Source organism: Pseudorasbora parva, chromosome 11, assembly GCF_024679245.1.
Source record: "Pseudorasbora parva isolate DD20220531a chromosome 11, ASM2467924v1, whole genome shotgun sequence".
In the NCBI taxonomy this organism is placed as follows: domain Eukaryota; kingdom Metazoa; phylum Chordata; class Actinopteri; order Cypriniformes; family Gobionidae; genus Pseudorasbora; species Pseudorasbora parva.
In genome coordinates this window covers 6,755,683-6,774,509 of record NC_090182.1, presented here as the reverse complement: position 1 = coordinate 6,774,509, position 18,827 = coordinate 6,755,683, and the positions used below count along the sequence as shown (strand labels likewise).

The window sequence follows — 18,827 nt, the reverse complement described above, 5'->3', positions numbered from 1 at the left end:
CCAGACAGAGCGAGCGAGCGTTTTGCATCAAATAAGGACATATATCACAAACGCAGACTCTTTTAAGACCCAGAAAATTGTAATGATGTTCTTCTCATCTCATGCAGCAGAAGCAGAAGAGGTTCAGTCAAAACGCTGCATCTGGAACCACATGAGGGATAATATGAGCCGTAAATCTCCCGCTGACACGCTTTATTTAACATCACAGCTGGCATAACATTTGAGAAACTCAGAGTCAGATATGGACCTTATTATTTTTGACATCACTACAAGGAAATAACCCAGTTTATTAATAAAGTAATGTAAGCACGGTTTACTTCCATTGTCAGTTTACTGGTTTGCATGTAAATGGGGGAAAACTGGTTATTTCAATAAGCTGATATTTGTGAGTTATCAGCTTACTGATGTGCATGTAAGCTTGCTCAGTGAGGAAGCTGAAGTTTGGGTATCATTGGACTAACAGGACAATGATCCCAAGTTTACCTCAAATTACACCAAAGCTTGGTTGCAGAAGTTCTGGCAGATACTATGGTGGCCATCACAGTCACCTGAAAATCTGGTGGGATTTGAAGAAGGCGATTGCAGCACATGATTCTTGTAAAACCAAGAATATTACTGAACTGAAAGCAATTGCTCATGAGGAACGGGCTAAGATTCCTCAGAAACGCTGCCAGAAGCTGGGTCTGGTTATACATCTCGTTTGCAGCAGGTCATGACAGCAAAAAGTTGCTCTACTAAGTACTACAGATGCTTGCCATGAATGGGTTGAATAACTCTGAGACTCCAGAAGTCATTAAAAGTTGCATTTTCAGTTGAATTTGGGGAATCCACTTAAAAAATGTGTTGTGTTGAGCTATTTACTTTTGTTTGATTTGTTCATTGCAAACAGCTGAAAGTCTGTTTTTTTTCCAGTCTGTCTACATTTGCTAATAAACCCGATTTGCAATGGGGGTGAATAATTTATTAAAACTGTATATGTTCAGTTGCAAACGAGACAAACCACAGATTCAGATCGCTTCACAAATGCAAATAGGGCTGTGCCCTTTGCAGGCATCTGGTATAATGTACATAGGATGATGATGGTTTATATATTATGTAGATTATGTATTTTAACAGTGTTAACAATATGATTGCTTGGTTTTGATACCAATACTTATTGTCTTTTTCTTTGGCATTTTCATCTTTGAAATGCCTAAACACTGCAAGCAGAACATGGCTATGTATTTTCAACTGCTTTACATTATGAAACCTCCAATTTGTGACATTTTTACTTTGCATCACAGATACAATCATACAATCACTTTGTATCAGAACGCATTTATTCACCTGATCGCAAACAATATGGTCAAGATTCATGTTTGGATTTATTACAGTCCATCAGAGAAAGTTCACTCGCAGATTTAGTAGCAGCGAATCGCACACTCTGCCTCGTGAAGGGTCCTAGGACACTTTCATTCAAGCAGAATTTATTTGTCAGTTATCAGATCATTTTACATTTTTTTGCAGTGCAAAGAGAGCGTGTGCGCTTGCATGCCAGATTGCCAGCATGTGGCAGAAAATGTACCCTGTGAAATTCCCCATTTTGGGATTTAATCTCTTGACATCTGGCAGCCTCAAACAGCAAAGATAGTGGAGGCTTGATCCCAATGCAATACAACGGAAATTTCTAAATTAGAAAACCTTTTCAGGACAAATAATCAGCGGGGTAAATATCATGACAATTATTTTTAATTAATCGAGAAACAGAAATCATTATCACGTTTAAAACACGATTGATCATGCAGCCCTAACTCGGATATAAATGATCTGCTCTTAATTAAGATTTGACTGATGAACTTGCACCTTGATTGGACTCGTGTCTTTTGTGATGAGGCTTTCCAGTTTTATGGATGTCTTCAATACTTCTGTAGTCACCTATGATTATAAACTATCCCTTCAAATGACTTCAATGCAATTTTACATTCTAATTTAATGTAAAGTTACAAATATCAGGTTTGCCGATGTAGCCTAAATTATGCGGTCACTCAGCAGGGGCTTGATAATTAGCTTTTACATGCATGTTTTCAAATTAATGCTTAAACTGTCAACGTGTGGTCATGTTAATCCCTTTTCAGTTATCGAAGTAAGGTCATAACATGGCTAGATTTTTGCTCATTGTCACAATTTGACTATGAAAAAGCATCCTTTCCCAAATATTTCCAAGAATGTTTAAATCCAGAGAAATAAGCAATTTTAACCAGGACATGGACACGAGCCATCTATCAATGACATCCTACCCATGTTGCCCTCGTTTTCTGTTTTTTTTTTTTTTTTTGAAACCACAGAAACACCAAAGACGCTTTAATGTATGATGCGCATCTATGATATGATTATTAGACCATGAGGAACTGTTTGGAGACATTCATCGATAGAAAATTAATGATTGTTCGCCAGCTCTCCTAGCCTGACAAGCCAGACCCACATCAAGATGTTTGGTCTGGAAACTCAACATTGACAGCTCAATCCAAGGGGCGGGATAAACGGTCCCTCTGCACGCGATAGGATAGCGCTACAACCAACCAGAGCAACGAAGGTGAAGTAGAGCTCGTTGATAGTTTAAACTTTCGCCGTATCCGGTCGGCTAAACTCAGAACACATCTTCCCTTTTTAAGAATGACTTTAGTGCCGTTCTTTGTTCTTTTCTCAGAGAAAAGCTTAACTCCAAGTCTTCCAGAGTCGCGGTCAAAGCTGATTCGAAAGACCGCCGTTCGCCAGTTTCTGTGTTTACTAGAAGCATGCAAACGCAACTCGGCCATTGTCATTATGGCCCCGCCCACCGACTCTATACACAATGTGATTGGCCCGGCAAGAGTTTGGCGATTACAGCTCAGAAGGGTATTGAGAGTTCCTAGACTACACTCGCGGGCAGATTAGATTTGCTGCCGCTAGGGTGCGTCTAGATTTTTTAGGCTACAGCTCTCTAGTCTTATTGTTTAAATCTGGTGTTCTTGATTCACCGCGAGTACTATGTGTTATCATGCCTAATATCGAACTCTTACTGCAGTGTGAACAAAAGTCTCATAGCCGCCGTCAAGTGAAAGCACAGAGTTCCTGAATAAGCGACCTCTAGTGGCGAAAATTACATATTGTGCCTTTAACAGGAAATAAGTTAGTGCCGGTTGTGAAATGCTGTTTCTTTTGTAAATGTAGTCATATATGTGCTAATCAGTGAAATGTGCAGTCACAGTCACCTTTACATACAAGTATCTTATTTCCTAACAGCTGTTTTGCTTGGTTTCTGTCTCAACACTCGATCTGTTTTGTGTTCATGTTAAGTGCGGATATATTTTGTGCCAAGCTTTGTTTTCTGTCACTGGTGTCAGTGCATGTGGATTTAATGTCACTTTAAGCTAGTGTGCATGCATAATGAGATCTCCACCCACTCCAAATCCGTTGCACTAGCACATATATCTGTCTGTTTCTCTCTGAACACACTTGCTGACAGCACTATGCACGTCTTTAAACCAGCCACACTCGTGAAACAATCCTCCAAACATTTAGTTTGCTCTGATAATTGGCACAGGATTCTTCGCTGAGTTTGATGAGCTGTAATGTTGTAAATGTCATGGCTGTCCAGGAGAGCTGTCCCTTATGTGTTCATAAAGGAGCTCAGTTTATCGTAATGCTAACAAGATGTACCATCGCTCTCCTTCGTACCGCAGGGGGAAAAAAATATTGTTAAATATATGCCTCATACACTGTGATATTCCAAATAAACACAATTGTGAGCGATATTGCTATTATATAACATTTGAAAAACAAGAAGTTAGTATTTGGTAATTTACATTTTAGACAAAACTTTAAGAGGTTTTTTTTGCCTGTTTTTGTTTTTATGAAAAGCAGGCTCTGTATCTTTGAGCTACACAGTAGTGGTGGTGATTTTAGTTTTTAAATGGATCAGATGAGTAAAAATGATAGATAGAGATCAACCTATTTTGTTGGTTTATTTTTGTTTATTTTGACAATTGTTTTACTGATTAAAACAATAACTAGGTTGGACATATTAAAGGACAACTCCGGTGAGAAATGAACCTAGGGGTAATTAACAGATGGTTACAGAGTAGATCGTTCTCTGGGATGCGTTTTCATGAGAATCGAATGTAAAGAGTCTTATATTTAAAAACAGATTAGCTTATAGCACTAGTCTATGGGGCACAGAGTAGTGAAATTAAATCGCTAGTTAATACCACTAATAAGGCTAAAAATAGCCCCACACTAACACAGTAGCATAATGAGGGTCCCAACATGCAAACCGAAGCATTGAGAACTTTGTAAGAGTACAAACAGTTTAATAAGAAGACACTTTATAAACATAGTGCCTTACGCGTTCACGGACAGGCGCCATCTTGGAAAACAGTCTCGACTCATCGAGCGACGAGAGCTCTCAGAGAACGATCTACTCGGTAACCATCTGTTAATTACCCCTAGGTTCATTTCTCACCGGAGTTGTCCTTTAACCGATTAATCAACCCATTGTTTTTTAAAATGGATACAAACATTGAAAACAAACAAAATACTCCAAGTACAAAAAAAAGTGCTGAACCATGAAAATGTACTGTACTTATAAATTAAATAAATGTATAAATATTAATATATGAATTCTACCTTGATCATTCACGTTTAGCTCACAGATCCTTATTGTTAACAGATGCAACTTTCAAATGTAAAAATGCATTAAATGTTAAATTAATGAATCCATCAATAAACAATACTTCTACAGCATTTATTAACCTTAGTAAATGTTACCTTTTCATAAATACAAAGTCATGCTTAAATATTTAAGTTATTTTAAAAGTTTTTTTTAGTTTATTGTTGAAGTTCGACACATGTGTATTATATGTACACATATATGCATGTTATTTTTTTCTATTTTAGAAGACTTGGTTATCCTTAAGTAGGTTACCAAAATAGAAGTTTAATGCACAGTGCTGAATATGGCCTGAACATCGAAAATGAATATTTTATTTTGTATATATAGCAGCACATTTTCTTTAATTGCTGATAAAGATTTGTGGTGTTACCTTGCAGTACTGCAACAAGGGCAAGGCATGCCTTGAAAATCACATCATACTGACTCTCGTCGTCTTGCTTGAATCCAAAATACTTCCCCACCACCGAATGTGAGCCTTTTTTCGGCGCAAGTTCAGTTTGAGTGGTTGGCTGATTCTCATCACTAGGACCTGGGTTTTCCTCATTATCTATTTAGTTTATTTCTGATCTAACACGCTCTTTTGAAGAGTGAAACACGTAACTAAAAGGCGCTTTGTCATTGGCTGAGGGTGAAGCCCTGAACTTTGTGAGAGCTGTCCTTTCAAAATAAAGACTGCATTTTTAATTAAGTCATTTAAAAATTAAATCGTGAACGGGGTGAATCGAGATCATGATTTTATAACGATTTATCGTGCAGGCCTAGTATAAACTATCGTTAGGCCAAATGTATGGCCATGTGTTAATATTTTGGGGGAGGAGTACTGCTCAGTTGTTGTTTTTTAAATCTTATTTGCTCTGGTGCTCTTTATAATCCTGTCACTGTCATCCACATAAACAACAGTCGCTGTTTATCCATTCACCCTTCTTTGTCACATTTCAGAGCTAATTAATTGCGGCACACTTCTATTTCACAGCCACGCGCTCTCTGTGCAGCTGTCTTCACTCCTATCATTCTCCCTGCTCAACAGTCTCAGATGTTTGTGCCACTCTGTGTCATCTTTGAGCCTGTGAAGGCATTAGCCTTTGGTTTACTCAGCTGGTGATTTTTGGAGAGATGCAATTGTAGCTTTAATGACATCTGGATGTGTGATTGAGGCATCACCAGCATGTGGCATGGGTGCTGTTACATGCTTGATTTCACATCCCAGAGGCCTTTAACTGCTTATGAGAAGACAGACACTTAAAAAGGGTTTTTGTTTTTTTTTTGTTAAATAAGTACCTTGGCAAGTAAATGTCGGTATATGAATGAATTTAATCATATACTTTGGTTATCGTATATATTGCTATGGTTAATGTTGAAGTGCCATTATATTACCACTGCACCTTATTCATTGAATGTGATTCCAGTCAGTTATACAATATCAAGTACATTTTAAATGAAGGATCTGCTCCTACGGATTATGTCTTTTATTTGATCCCTTTTTCAAACAGGTCATTGTCATGCCCTTTCTTTAGTAGCCGTTCTGTTGTGCTCTTTTTCCAAGGTCTTTTTCTGTTTCTCTCTCTTTCAGTATTTCAACAATGAGAAGTATGAGGCCGAGCGGTATGATGGTTTTCTGAAGGTGTACGAGTCGTCCTCGCTGAAGACTACCACTACTCTGGCCTTGCTCAACTTCGGTCAGAGTGCCATCTTCACCGTCGGCCTCACCGCTATTATGGTGATGGCAAGCAAAGGCATAATGGCAGGTGAAAATCAGTGAAGTTATATTTTTATCACTAGCTATACAAAATAGCTTCAGGGCTAAACTGAATTATTTTACCTTCATGGCTTCAAATTCTAGACTCTTGTAGCTTTAATGTTTCTGATCCAACCAATAAAAGCAGATGTAAAAGTCTTATGTTCTTCAGTGTTATCTTCTGCTGGTTTCCAGGCCATGTTGGACTTTCAGGAAATGAGCAAGCGGATGCAGAAGCTCCTAAAGGGTTAGTTCACCCAAGAATGAAAATTATTTCATTAATTCCTCACCCTCATGTGGTTGGACACCCGTAAGACCTTTGTTCATCTTCAGAACAAGAATGAAGATATTTTTGTTGAAAGCTGAGAAAGGCTTCAGAAAGGCCTCCATTGGCATTCAGTACATTTACACTCACAAGACCCATAAAACCACTAAAAACATCGATACAAAGTCCATCTCACTACAGTGGCTGTAAATTAACTTTACAATGCGACGAAAATAGTTATTGTGTGCACAAAAATCTAAATAACGACTTTATCCACTCGAACTCGACGCATGCATGAGAATATGACGCAGCTCCGCCATTCGGACACGTGACCCAGAAGCGAGGTCATTGATTCAAAGTCATTACTTTTTTTTGCGCACAAAAACTATTCTCGTCGCTTCGTAAAATTATTGTACAGCCACTGTAGTGAGATGGACTTTGTATCGATGTTTTTAGTGCCTTTTATGGGTCTTGTGAGTGTAAATGTACTGAATGCCAATAAAGGCCTCTCTGAAGCCTTTCTCAGCTTTCAACTAAAATATCTTCATTTGTGTTCTGAAGATGAACGAAGGTGTTACGGGTGTCCAACGACATGAGGGTGAGTAATTAATGAAATAATTTTTTTTTTTTTTGTGAACTAACCCTTTAAAGGCATAGTTCACCCAAAAATGAAAACGTTATGTTTATCTGCTTACCCCAGGGCATCGAAGCATCGTTTTTTTTTTGCAGTAGATTTTTTTTTTTTTTACTCCAACCGTTGCAGTCTTCCAGTCGTATAATGCATGTCAATGGTCACAGTGAATATGGGAGTAAAAAAAAAAAATACACATACGAATCCATATTAAACCCCACTGCTTGTGACGACACATTGATGTCTTAAGGCACGAAACTATCTGTTTGTGCAGGAAAATGAACAGTATTTATATCTTTTTTTTTTCCTCGAAGGCTATCTATGTACAGCCTTGAGCGTGCGATCACTTACGGCAAGTGAGGTCAATGTACATGATATGACGTATCTCAATCAGATACAAGTGGCAGAGAATCTCTCGCGCGGATCCCTATGCCATATTGTGTATTTTGACCTCACCTGCCGGAAGTCATCAAGCTGATGTACATAGTGTTGTATATGAGGTAAAAAAAAATATATAAATACAGTTTCAATTTCTTGCACAATCCGATTGTTTCGTGTCTTCAATGTGTCGTCACAAGCCGCAGGGTTTAATATGGATTTGTCTGTGCATGTTTTTTTTTGTTTTTTTTACTCTCATAGATGTTTGTTACCATTGACATGCATTATATGACTGGCAGACTGCAACAGTTGAGTTAAAAATCTTAGTTTGTGTTTTACTGAAGAAACAAACACACCTACATATTGGATGCCCTAGGGGTAAGCAGTTAAACATCACATTTTCATTTTTGGGTGAACTATCCCTTTAATCAGGAAGTTAATGAATTAAAGGAACACTCCACTTTTTTTGAAAATAGGCTCATTTTCCAAGTCCCTTAGAGTTAAACAGTTGAGTTCGACCATTTTTGAATCCATTCAGCCAATCTCTGTATCTGGCAGTAGCACTTTTAGCATAGCTTAGCATACATCATTGAATCAGATTAGACCATTAGCATCGCACTCAAAAGACTTTTACTATATTTTCCTATTTAAATCTTGACTCTTCTGTAGTTACATCGTGTACTAAGACCAACAGAAAAAGGAAAAACAAAAAAATGTTAGGCCGATATAGCTAGGTACTATTTTCTGCGTAATATCACTGCACTGCTGCACCCATTGCATGGCAGCAAAGTTCCCTGATTATGAGAGAATAGTCTATAATCGGTCTAAAAATCAAAACTTAAAATTTTCCGTTGGTCTTATACACGATGTAACTACACAATAGTAATGTTATCTTTTGAAAATATTTTCTTTGAAAAAATAAAATCTTTAGTCATTTTTGAGAGCGATGCTAATGGTCTAATCTGATTCAATTATGTATGCTAAGCTACGCTAAAAGTGCTACTGCCAGATACAGAGATCGGCTGAATGGATTCAAAAACGGTAAAACTCAACTGTTTAACTCTAAGGGACTTGGAAAATAAGCCTATTTTTTTTAAAAGTGGAGTGTTCCTTTAAAATTCCTCCCTTAGATATCAGGCCTATTATTAATCTGTATATATTGGATAAGTGGCAAGAGGAGTGGAACACATGCAAGATTAATAAGCTATATGAAATTCGTCCTTAAAACTAGATCTGATCAAGTGGTTCACCAGATGTCGATTAGGTTATACAAGTTTGACTCATGCTTTTTGGCTTAAAGGTGAAGACCCAACTCTATACATGTTTTGTAAGATTTCCCTCTATGTTAAACATATTTTATTGGACTGTCATGGGTTTAATATAAGTTATTTCAATTAAGGACTTTAGTAAGATTTAACTAATCATATGTTAATTTAACAAATCTTGTATAATATGACTTGATTGTTTGCTTGGTTTTATTGTATTTTTTTGATATTTGTATTTTTGCAATTACATTTTTGCCATGAAAATAGCCTTTGACATGGCATTATATAATCTGAATCTGAATCTCAGCTGTGTTATAGATGCTTTTCCTTTTTTCTCCTGTAGGGACGATGACTGTGGGTGATCTAGTGATGGTGAACGGGCTGCTTTTCCAGCTCTCGCTGCCACTTAACTTCCTGGGCACCGTGTACAGAGAGACCAGACAGGCCCTCATAGACATGAACACACTCTTTACACTGCTCAGCGTGGACACGAAAATAAAGGTGCGTTAGGCTTTTCCTGCTTCGTTGCTTTACTAGGTTTTCCTGTTTTTTGCCGAATTGACTGCTTGCGTTCTACTTATTACAACTCGGGAGTTTCCCAGTAACAGCGTTCATCGCACCTACATACAATGCAGGTTATCACTACATTTTATGGCTGCCAATTAAGGCTGGACAGTTAAGCCCAGTGCACACTGTGCGATTTCTGCCCTACGATTTTGCCGTCTGAGATAAATTTAGCAAATCCTAAAAGATTCCTCTGATCCTAGGCTAAAATCTAACGTCTTTGGTCGTTAGTTTGACATGTTCACCGGCAGCCGATTAATGAGTGCTGTGATCAAATTATACCTCAGACGAAATTCTGGCAGCGTCAGAAGATTTGGCGCTTAATTTTGCAGTGTGACTGCTTCTACGACGATCGTCAAATATCTCGTTTTTTCAAGACAAACTATGACCAAAACGAGAGCTAGAGATTTCTTTGTAGCCACCATTTAAATCCCGCGTTTAATGCAGCTCACCGTCACCAAACACGTTATTCATTGATTATATAAAACACCGGATGAGTTTTCTTGCGTGCGTCTGTTTTTAGCGCACCTTGACTATCGTACAGTCTGACATTAATAACAACTGAGATCTTAGTGTTACATGGCGTACAGACAACTTTTTTTTACGGGCTATGTCTGAAAGGCGTGTGCGCGCGCTTCAGGTCAGAGTCCGGTAGCGCGAGCACGTCCCGCGGCGCGCTTTTTCTTCTCATGCGTGCATATTTCTGGTGCTTTCTTTATCATGCGCTGCGCGTATATTTAACTCTTCTACTACTTCCAATGTTTAGTGACCGGTGGAAGCAGAGCTTTGCACACACGTCCTGACACCTGCTGTCACACATCCACGCACATTAAGAAATACAGCTCATATTAGCGCTGTCCTCCTTAAAGTACCGGTACTAATAAAAGTCCATATCGTACCGTTTGTAATAGCAGGGTATCGCAATACTTTTCTAGTACCGGTATATCGTGCAACACTACTTGTTAATACTTTCCCCTTAAAAACATACTACCACATGTGTTGTCAGCACACAAGGCCTAAAGCGATTTTTACCTTGTACTATACAAACACCCCCCTAGGAAATGCATCTCAATAGATAGGGTTACATGCACTACTTGTTTGTATAGTACAAGACACTGCATATGTTGGATGAGTGTCTTATTTAACACAGCTGTATCAACTCATCAGCTGATTAGTTCGGTACTCCATGACCAGGGCTGGGTGTGTCCATTAAGGGAGACATCCAAAATGTGCAGTGCTGCTGAGGCTCCAGGAATGGTTTAAAAAACCCCTGAACTATTTCAAAACAGAAGTATGTCACCAAACTCAGTGCAAATAGTCCATTAAGTAAACAGAGTTAGTTATATGTGAAAAGAATACCCTGTGAATGGTGTTATATTATTGGCTTTAGCTGTTCTAAAATGTCAGAGCTTTTTAAAATACCATGACAAGCGCTTCTTTTTTTATTTGAATATTACAAATGAAAGCTTTAAAGCATTTCATTTGCCCTAGTATTTGTTTTAATTCTGAAACCATTTGACAGTTTCCTGTCTTTCATAGCGTTAGTGGGGGAGGTTGATGAATCTCATTCTTCGTTTGGCTAAATTTGAATGCGGCTTGTAATTACGGTGTATAAAATCTGTCCGATTGTTCGCCGTGATCAGTAATGGTTTTCACCGCATGACAGCACTGCCCATCAAGCCATTATTGTGAGACCCTAATTTGATTTCTCAAATAACACATCTGTGAGTAGAATGGTGTAAATGTGCTGAGTGCTATAGTTTTGACGCCATTCTTCTGTTTCAAGCCTCAAAAACATAAGCATCAGACTGTTAAATTTGTTTTCTTTTTTTAACCTCTGTGTACCAAAGGAGAAAGAAATGGCCCCTCCGCTGCTCGTTACACCCCAGGAAGCCACCATCAGGTTCGAGGATGTGTATTTTGAGTACTTGGAGGGACAAAAGGTGCTTGACGGGGTTTCCTTTGAAGTACCTGCAGGGAAAAAGGTGGCCATTGTTGGTGGCAGTGGATCTGGGTAAGTGCTCCAGGAAAGATTTACTGGCATTATATTACCTTCAGGTTTCACTGAACTTGTGACTTTGGCACAAAAGGGTACAAATTGGAGCCCTGTGACTTAGAAATACAGCAATAAAGGCAAAAGTTCTGAGAACTATTAGATAAGTTTCATTATTGCCTTTTAACCCTGATATGACTGACGTTTCATCATTTGAACCTAGGGCTGGGTGATGAAACGATAATGATAATTGTTACTATATAATTTTCTCGATAAAACGATAACGAGTTTGATTAAATGTTCGATTTAATGGTTATATACCAAAAGTGGAAAGAAACTCATCGCTACAAACGGGCCATTAATCCTCTCGCCTCAAAGAGCTTACGAGAGCAGATGCCTGAACACTACAGTTTGCTTTGAGATGCACTGGCCCTTTGTTAAAATAATAGAACAATAAAAAAATATTGTCTTTGTTGGTCACAGTTCAGACAGTGCTTTAAGAATGTTTTTCGTTTTCTCTAGGAAGAGCACAATTGTCAGATTGCTCTTTCGTTTCTACGAGCCACAGCAGGGAAACATCTACATCGCTGGTCAGAACATCCGTGATGTTAGTTTGGAGAGCTTGCGGAAGTCTGTGGGTGTCATACCGCAGGTGAGGGTTTGGTTGTAATTCTAAAGCTCTCATGCACACCGTCAGCGACAAAGCCACATGATCCCATTCATTTCAATTGAGAGCTGGCGATATGCGCGATAGTGACAGGATGTGACAAAGTTGAGATGTTTAACTTTTTACAAATGAAGAGCGACTTTTGGAAACGACAAACAATAGGGGTGAAGTCAGTGAAATGCAGGTGATCCTAACATCCTTAAAGGGTAAGTTCAATCCGAAATTACATTTATATCCTTAATGACTCACCCTAATGTCGTTCCACACCCGGAAGACCCACGTTCATCTTCAGACACAGTTTAAGATATTTTATATTTAGTCCGAGAGCTTTTCTGTTCCTTCATTGAAAACGTATGCACACTATACTGTCCCTTTCCAGAAAGACCAGAAAGAGAATAAAAACATTATTAAAGTAGTCCATGTGTGACATCTGTGGGTTAATTAGAGTCTCTTGAAGCATCGAAAATACATTTTGGTCCCAAAATAACAAAAACTACGTCTTTATGCAGCATTGTCTTCTCTTTCGTGTTTGTTTTCAATCAGCGTTCGCGACTGCATAGTCTCCCATAAGCCCTATTCGTACTGGATTAGGTTAACATGGGGACGTGGGGGTAAAGTAATTATTACCAGAGGTTCTCGGTGATTTTAGTCCCGTCCGAATGGGCCATCTCGGTAATCATTACGGACAATGTCAGTAAAGATTAACGAGACTTTTACCTTCTGTAAAAAGGTCCGGAAAAATTACCTCAGGTAATACTAATCCCGTTCGAATAGACCTGCTGTAAAAATGTATGGTAAAATTCCGTCATTGCCTGTTTAAAAGTTAAAAAAGAGCACATTTTGCGACCTTGGAGGCGCTTGAAGCATTCGGTTGCGTTTTAGGTGGTGGGACAAATCTGTGGAAAATGTCCAGTATTTTCCGCATATCATTTAAAGCAAAAAGAAGATCAAAAGCACTTATTAGAGGCTCAACACATTTTAGCTCTAGGAAAGTGTCTATTACCAACATAATCAAATCAGAATCGTTAGACTGGACCTAACTGTTTATTAAAACACACATATTGGAGGCGGAGTTCAGACTGGCGCTCAGGTTGTGTGTTTGCTCACGTTATAACGGTAACGTCATACGCACATGACGTCAAGGAGGTGCGTAAAGCGAGTTACTCCTCCCACTTCTGCTAGTTTTACTGAGATGTCTTATCCCGTGCGAATTGGCCATTAATATTACAGACGTCCTGAGGTAAAATGACTTTACCCCCATGTCCCCATGTTAAACTAATCCAGTCCGAATAGGGCTTTAGACTATAAACGAAGCTCGCGTCACTGCGCAGTCAAGAATGCAGATTAAAAACAAACCCGGAAGAAAAGACAGTGCTGATGTTTGACAATGATGATGCAGTGTTTGTTTTCAATCTGCATTCGTGACTGCGCAGTGACGCTGGTGACTTGTTATCTGGCACGCGAGCTTCGTTTATAGTCTAAGGGAGACTGTGCAGTCACGAACGCGGATTAAAAACAGACCCAGAAGAGAAGACAATGCTGAATAAAGTCATAGTTTTTATTATTTTGGGACCAAAATGTATTTTCGATGCTTCAAGAGACTCTAATTAACCCACAGATGTCACACATGGCCTACTTTGATGATGTTTTTATTCCCTTCCTGGACCTTCTGGAAAGGGACAGTATAGTGTGCATACATTTTCAATGGAGAGACAGAAAGCTCTCGGACTAAATATTAAATATCTTAAACTGTGTCTGAAGATGAACGGAGGTCTGACGGGTGTGGAACTACATTAGGGCGAGTCATTAATGAAATAATTAAAACATTTTGGTGAACTAACACTTTAAGGAAAGTAGTGTTCATTTGATCAATGAAATCAATGGTGAAAAATGTTCATTGACAACCTTTCCATTACTGTATCCTGAAATTCTTTTTACAACACCGGCAAAGGTCGCATGGAGTTGAGTTCTCCGGCAAAGGTCGCGTGGAGTTGAGATCAATTAAATAATTATGCAGCATGATGAAAATGTGTCTAAGATCAAATTTAGACATTTAGTTGACTAAAGCTTGACTAAACAGAAACAGGACTAAGATGACTAAATATGATAACTGGAAAGTATATTTAAAGCCCCACTTGGCTACTTTTGCTCTCGGGGTCCCCCTACAGTTTGGAAAAAATAATGTCCTCAACTACTGTCGTAAGATCTGTCATCCTACAACAGGGGATGCCATCGCACGTGCATAGCCCTGAACTAGTGATGCGTGGGTCGTCTCATAACCCGCGGACCCCGTATGTCTATTTAATGGTCGCGGGTGCGCAGCGGGTTGTAAAAATATATACAGTGGTGCGGTGCGGGCCAAATAACTTCATAAAAGCGTCCCGCGGGTTGGTGCAGCACTAACAGTTCCCCTGAACACTGCAAGAGGATTTCTTGCGTGTGAAATGTCTTCATCCCAGGTAACGTTACAGTCAGTGGCATGTTTCAGCATGTCATATGAATATAATTTCACGGGTTTTATTTTTTTCAAACGCCAAATAATCACGATGCTCACGTTTACAAGCCAGCGTCATTATAGTAGTCTATTGGTTACCGTTTTACAGAATCTATATGATACTTCAGTTCAATGTTTGAGTGGTAGCTCACCGTAACAAGCAGGACAGCATCGGTCGGGCACGCCTCCTTCAGCTCACGCCGACGAGCAAACGCTGGTCACATGTTGATCCTCGTCCTGCCTTTAATCCCATCCCTTTTTCGTTTCCTCTTATTGCTTTCCTCCAACAAAACCTTTTCTTTCTTATTTGTCTCTGCTGCTTCGGACATGACTATATTATCCCACGAACAAAGTTGGGCTCGCACGTCCGACTGTAAGGAAGTGTGTGTGTTGGTGGAAGTGACGTATATGCCGTAAAGCAGTCGAATTTTGTAGTTTTTTTTGTTCTCGGGTTACCAAACGAAACCCGAAGTTTAAAAGTACGATTAAAAACGATACAGACCCCATCAGGCTATGGCAGACGTGTCATTCAACCTATTGTAAGTTGATTTATCATCACAAGAGTCTTAAAAAATATATTATGAAGGTTGAAAAGTTACCTAGTGCTGCTTTAACACAGGACTAGTACTAAATTAAAAAATAGCTGAGAAAAGTGTACACTATCCTGTAGTGTAGTGTCGAAGGCAAGATTAAGGTTTTTTAGTGTTCAGCAACTTTTACTATAATTGAAGATATGTGTCTGTGCACATACGGAGGTACTCGGCATGCTGACTGAATGCTTTCCCAGATAAACCAATACTTGTGCTTTCACTGCAGATTAATAGCTCTTTTTCTTGCTCACCTTTAAAGGTGCACTATGTAGTATTTTTGCAGTAAAATATCCAAAAACCACTAGGCCGGTGTTATATATTTTGTTCAGTTGAGTACCTACAATATCCCAGATGTTTCCAACTATTTGTAAATTGTGAGAAAATTGCTATTTTAACTAAGGACCGGGACGTTTCAGCATAGCATTTGAGGGAGTCGCCTGTCAATCGCGTCATATCTGCGCTACCCTCGGTTTCGGCTTTTATTTGGCAGGAGCGCTTTACTCTTAGCAGTGTGAACAAGTGAACGCACGGAGTAATGTCATAACATCGTTTTGAACACACTTAAATGTATCTAATATGATAAACAGAGCTACATTACCTCAAAATCATAACCGGAAGAGCGGATCTGTGCAGGCGCCCGGCGACTGTCTCCCGTCCCTTCATAATAAAAGTCCCAGTATTCGCGAGGCGGGTATTTGTTTAACAATCGCTCCAGCAGCTGTGCTCAGGTCCATAACACTCGGTCCTGCTCTGCTTTAGACTACAGTAACGTTAATAACCGCATGCATGAACATGATTTCTGCCCGAGTCCTATTTTCCACCGGCTGTGAGGTGAAGACCACATCTCCCAAGATGCTGCGCTCACACTTTGCGTCATAAAACTACGCATTTGTTTTGAATAAGCGCCCTCCAGTGGACGGAAAGCTGCATAGTGCACCTTTAATATTAAGCATTTTATGTATTGATTCCATTTATGTTTTGGGTACAACACGACTACGATGCACTAAAAAAAAAAGGAAAAAAAATGGTGTCGAGTTAACTGCCCCTTAATCTTTTTCTCCAAAATGTTTGTTTTCAGCGGCAAGAAAACTGATTTGGTGTCTAATATTTGTAAATGTCAGGCAACCAGGAGGGGGAACGCCCACTAGACGAAGTTGCTGGCAGTGTGAACACATCTTGAAAACTATCAGATGTAATTATCATCTACTTAAAAAAAAATGCAACAGCAAAAATGTTTCAGTAATGTCTCTATTATAAGAATAGTACCATGGGAACCATACTCAGGCTGTGAAAAAAATAATAATAATAAACTCATGAAACTTATTTTTATCGCATGTTGGTTAAAAAGCATCTACTGAGAAATCAAATGTAAATATAATTTCAGGATGCTGTGCTTTTCCACAATACCATATTTTACAATCTGCTGTACGGTAACATCAACGCCACAGCAGAGGACGTGTACCGTGTGGCCAAACTTGCTGGAATCCACGACGCCATTCTCAGGATGCCTCATGGATATGAGACGCAGGTCGGAGAACGAGGCCTGAAGCTCTCAGGTACATTCCTCATTCTGTCTCATGATTTCAATTTCAGAAAAGAAATGTAATATCCTTTAAGAACACCTTTTGGCTTAGAGCAATAGACCAGTTTCTTTTTGAGTGATTTGATGCATGTTTTTCTTGTGTCAGGTGGAGAGAAGCAGCGTGTGGCCATTGCACGGGCGATCCTTAAGAACCCTCCCATTTTACTTTACGACGAGGCTACATCTTCACTAGACTCAATCACTGAAGAGGTAAGAGCCTTGGACTTTTCTATCAGTTTAAGTAGTATATTCCTCAAGAACAGCTATGAAAACACAATTGCACAGTCCGGTACTGTCTGTTTTATAATATTCGCTTGACTACCTTAGGAAGAAAAAAACTAAATAAATTTTAAGGTTTACAATTAATTCAATTATTATTATTTTTCTCTTGTAGACCTATTGAACTGTCTACCGCTGTCAAATAAGAAACATAACACAAAACAGTAAACTAGAATCAAATTCATGCATATATCGAATTGAAAATTGGGAATCAGGAGACTCAAATGACGCTGGTAGGTCTCGTGGCAGTAACAACATGGAAGATGATGTATGTCACACAACCAGGGCTTGACATTAACACCAGTCAAGACCATCGTATTACAAAATTACAATTCAATTACAATTCTTCTCTCGATCACAATAAATGTCAAAATACCTGTCTCGGCAAGTGTTCTTGTGAACACAGTCGGGAATGTTTTTAGTGATTTGTAAAAAGTTGAGAAATGAATCCGGCTGGATTCACGAATCCATTTTTAACCCTTTCCCCGTCAAACATGGAATTTTCCAGGTTTCAGTGTTTCCACTGTTATACGCTAGGGGGCGCTATGAGGGGGCTATTCTTTCTTTTGATATATTGCATTTTCAGATTTTCAGAATTTAAAAAACAAGTTTAGGAAAATAGTTTAGAAAATAGGAAAATAGTAGCGACACTCACTCACTTGATCACTCGATCACTCTATCACTGTCACTCTATCACTCACACACACACTCATTCAATCACTGTCACTCGATCACTCACACACACATTCACTCAATCACTCGCTCTCTCACTCGATCACTCGGTCACTCGGTCACTCGATCACTCACACACTCACTCGATCACTCAATCACTCACTCGATCACTCACACACTCACTCGATCACTCACTTACTCGATCACTCACACACACTCACTCTATCACTCGCTCTCTCACTCAATCACTCAATCAATCACTCACTCATTCAATCACTCACTCACTCGATCGATCACTCACTCGATCGATCACTCACTCGATCGATCACTCGGTCACTCAATCAATCACTCAATCACTCGATCACTCACACACCCACTCACTCGATCACTCACACACACCCACTCACTCACACTCACTCGATCACTCAGTCGATCACTCTCGAACACACATACACTCATTCACTTACTCGATCACTCAAACACACCCTCACACACACTCACACACACACAAACAAACACACACTCAAACACACACACTCAACCTCCGATCGAGTTAAATTTGCTTCCTCATGACATGACCCCTTAAAAGCCAGCCAGCCAGACAGACAAGATATTGCCAGATAGAGAAGGTTCTTGCTCCTTTTGTGTGCTAAAAGACTAAACCCATTTAGTTTATCTGCCTAGTTTTTGAACTATTTAGCAGTGTGGATCACATATATTTGAGAGAATATCTGCTCAGCACTGCTTTTCACAGTTTTCCCCAGATGTTTTGAGAACACTTTTCATTTGATATTTACACTAAGCTTTTTCATTTTCATGAGGCTTTATGCCTTATTATAGTCAAGGAAGTGTTTGCTCGGTTGGCGTTGTACGGTATGTATCTTATTGTCTGAAGGTCTTCATATAAATCCTGTCAATCATATCAGCGCTTGTTATTGCAGAGAAATGTTGCTGTCATGTGGCAGACGGTTTCTTAATGAAACCTCTTAAAAATATCACTAAAGCTTTTTCAACCTTGCAGA

At 39.2% G+C, this 18,827-nt stretch overlaps 1 protein-coding gene across 1 annotated transcript in view; it reads left to right on the top strand.

The window, feature by feature from the left end:
• abcb7 (ATP-binding cassette, sub-family B (MDR/TAP), member 7) overlaps positions 1–18,827 on the top strand; it is a 63,231-nt gene that overhangs the window by 31,260 nt on the left and 13,144 nt on the right. Inside the window, exons 9-14 of the mRNA XM_067456894.1 lie at positions 6,261–6,435; positions 9,308–9,465; positions 11,379–11,542; positions 12,044–12,173; positions 16,657–16,828; positions 16,961–17,064. Coding sequence (XP_067312995.1) covers positions 6,261–6,435; positions 9,308–9,465; positions 11,379–11,542; positions 12,044–12,173; positions 16,657–16,828; positions 16,961–17,064 — 903 coding nt within the window. The remainder of the gene's footprint in view (positions 1–6,260; positions 6,436–9,307; positions 9,466–11,378; positions 11,543–12,043; positions 12,174–16,656; positions 16,829–16,960; positions 17,065–18,827) is intronic.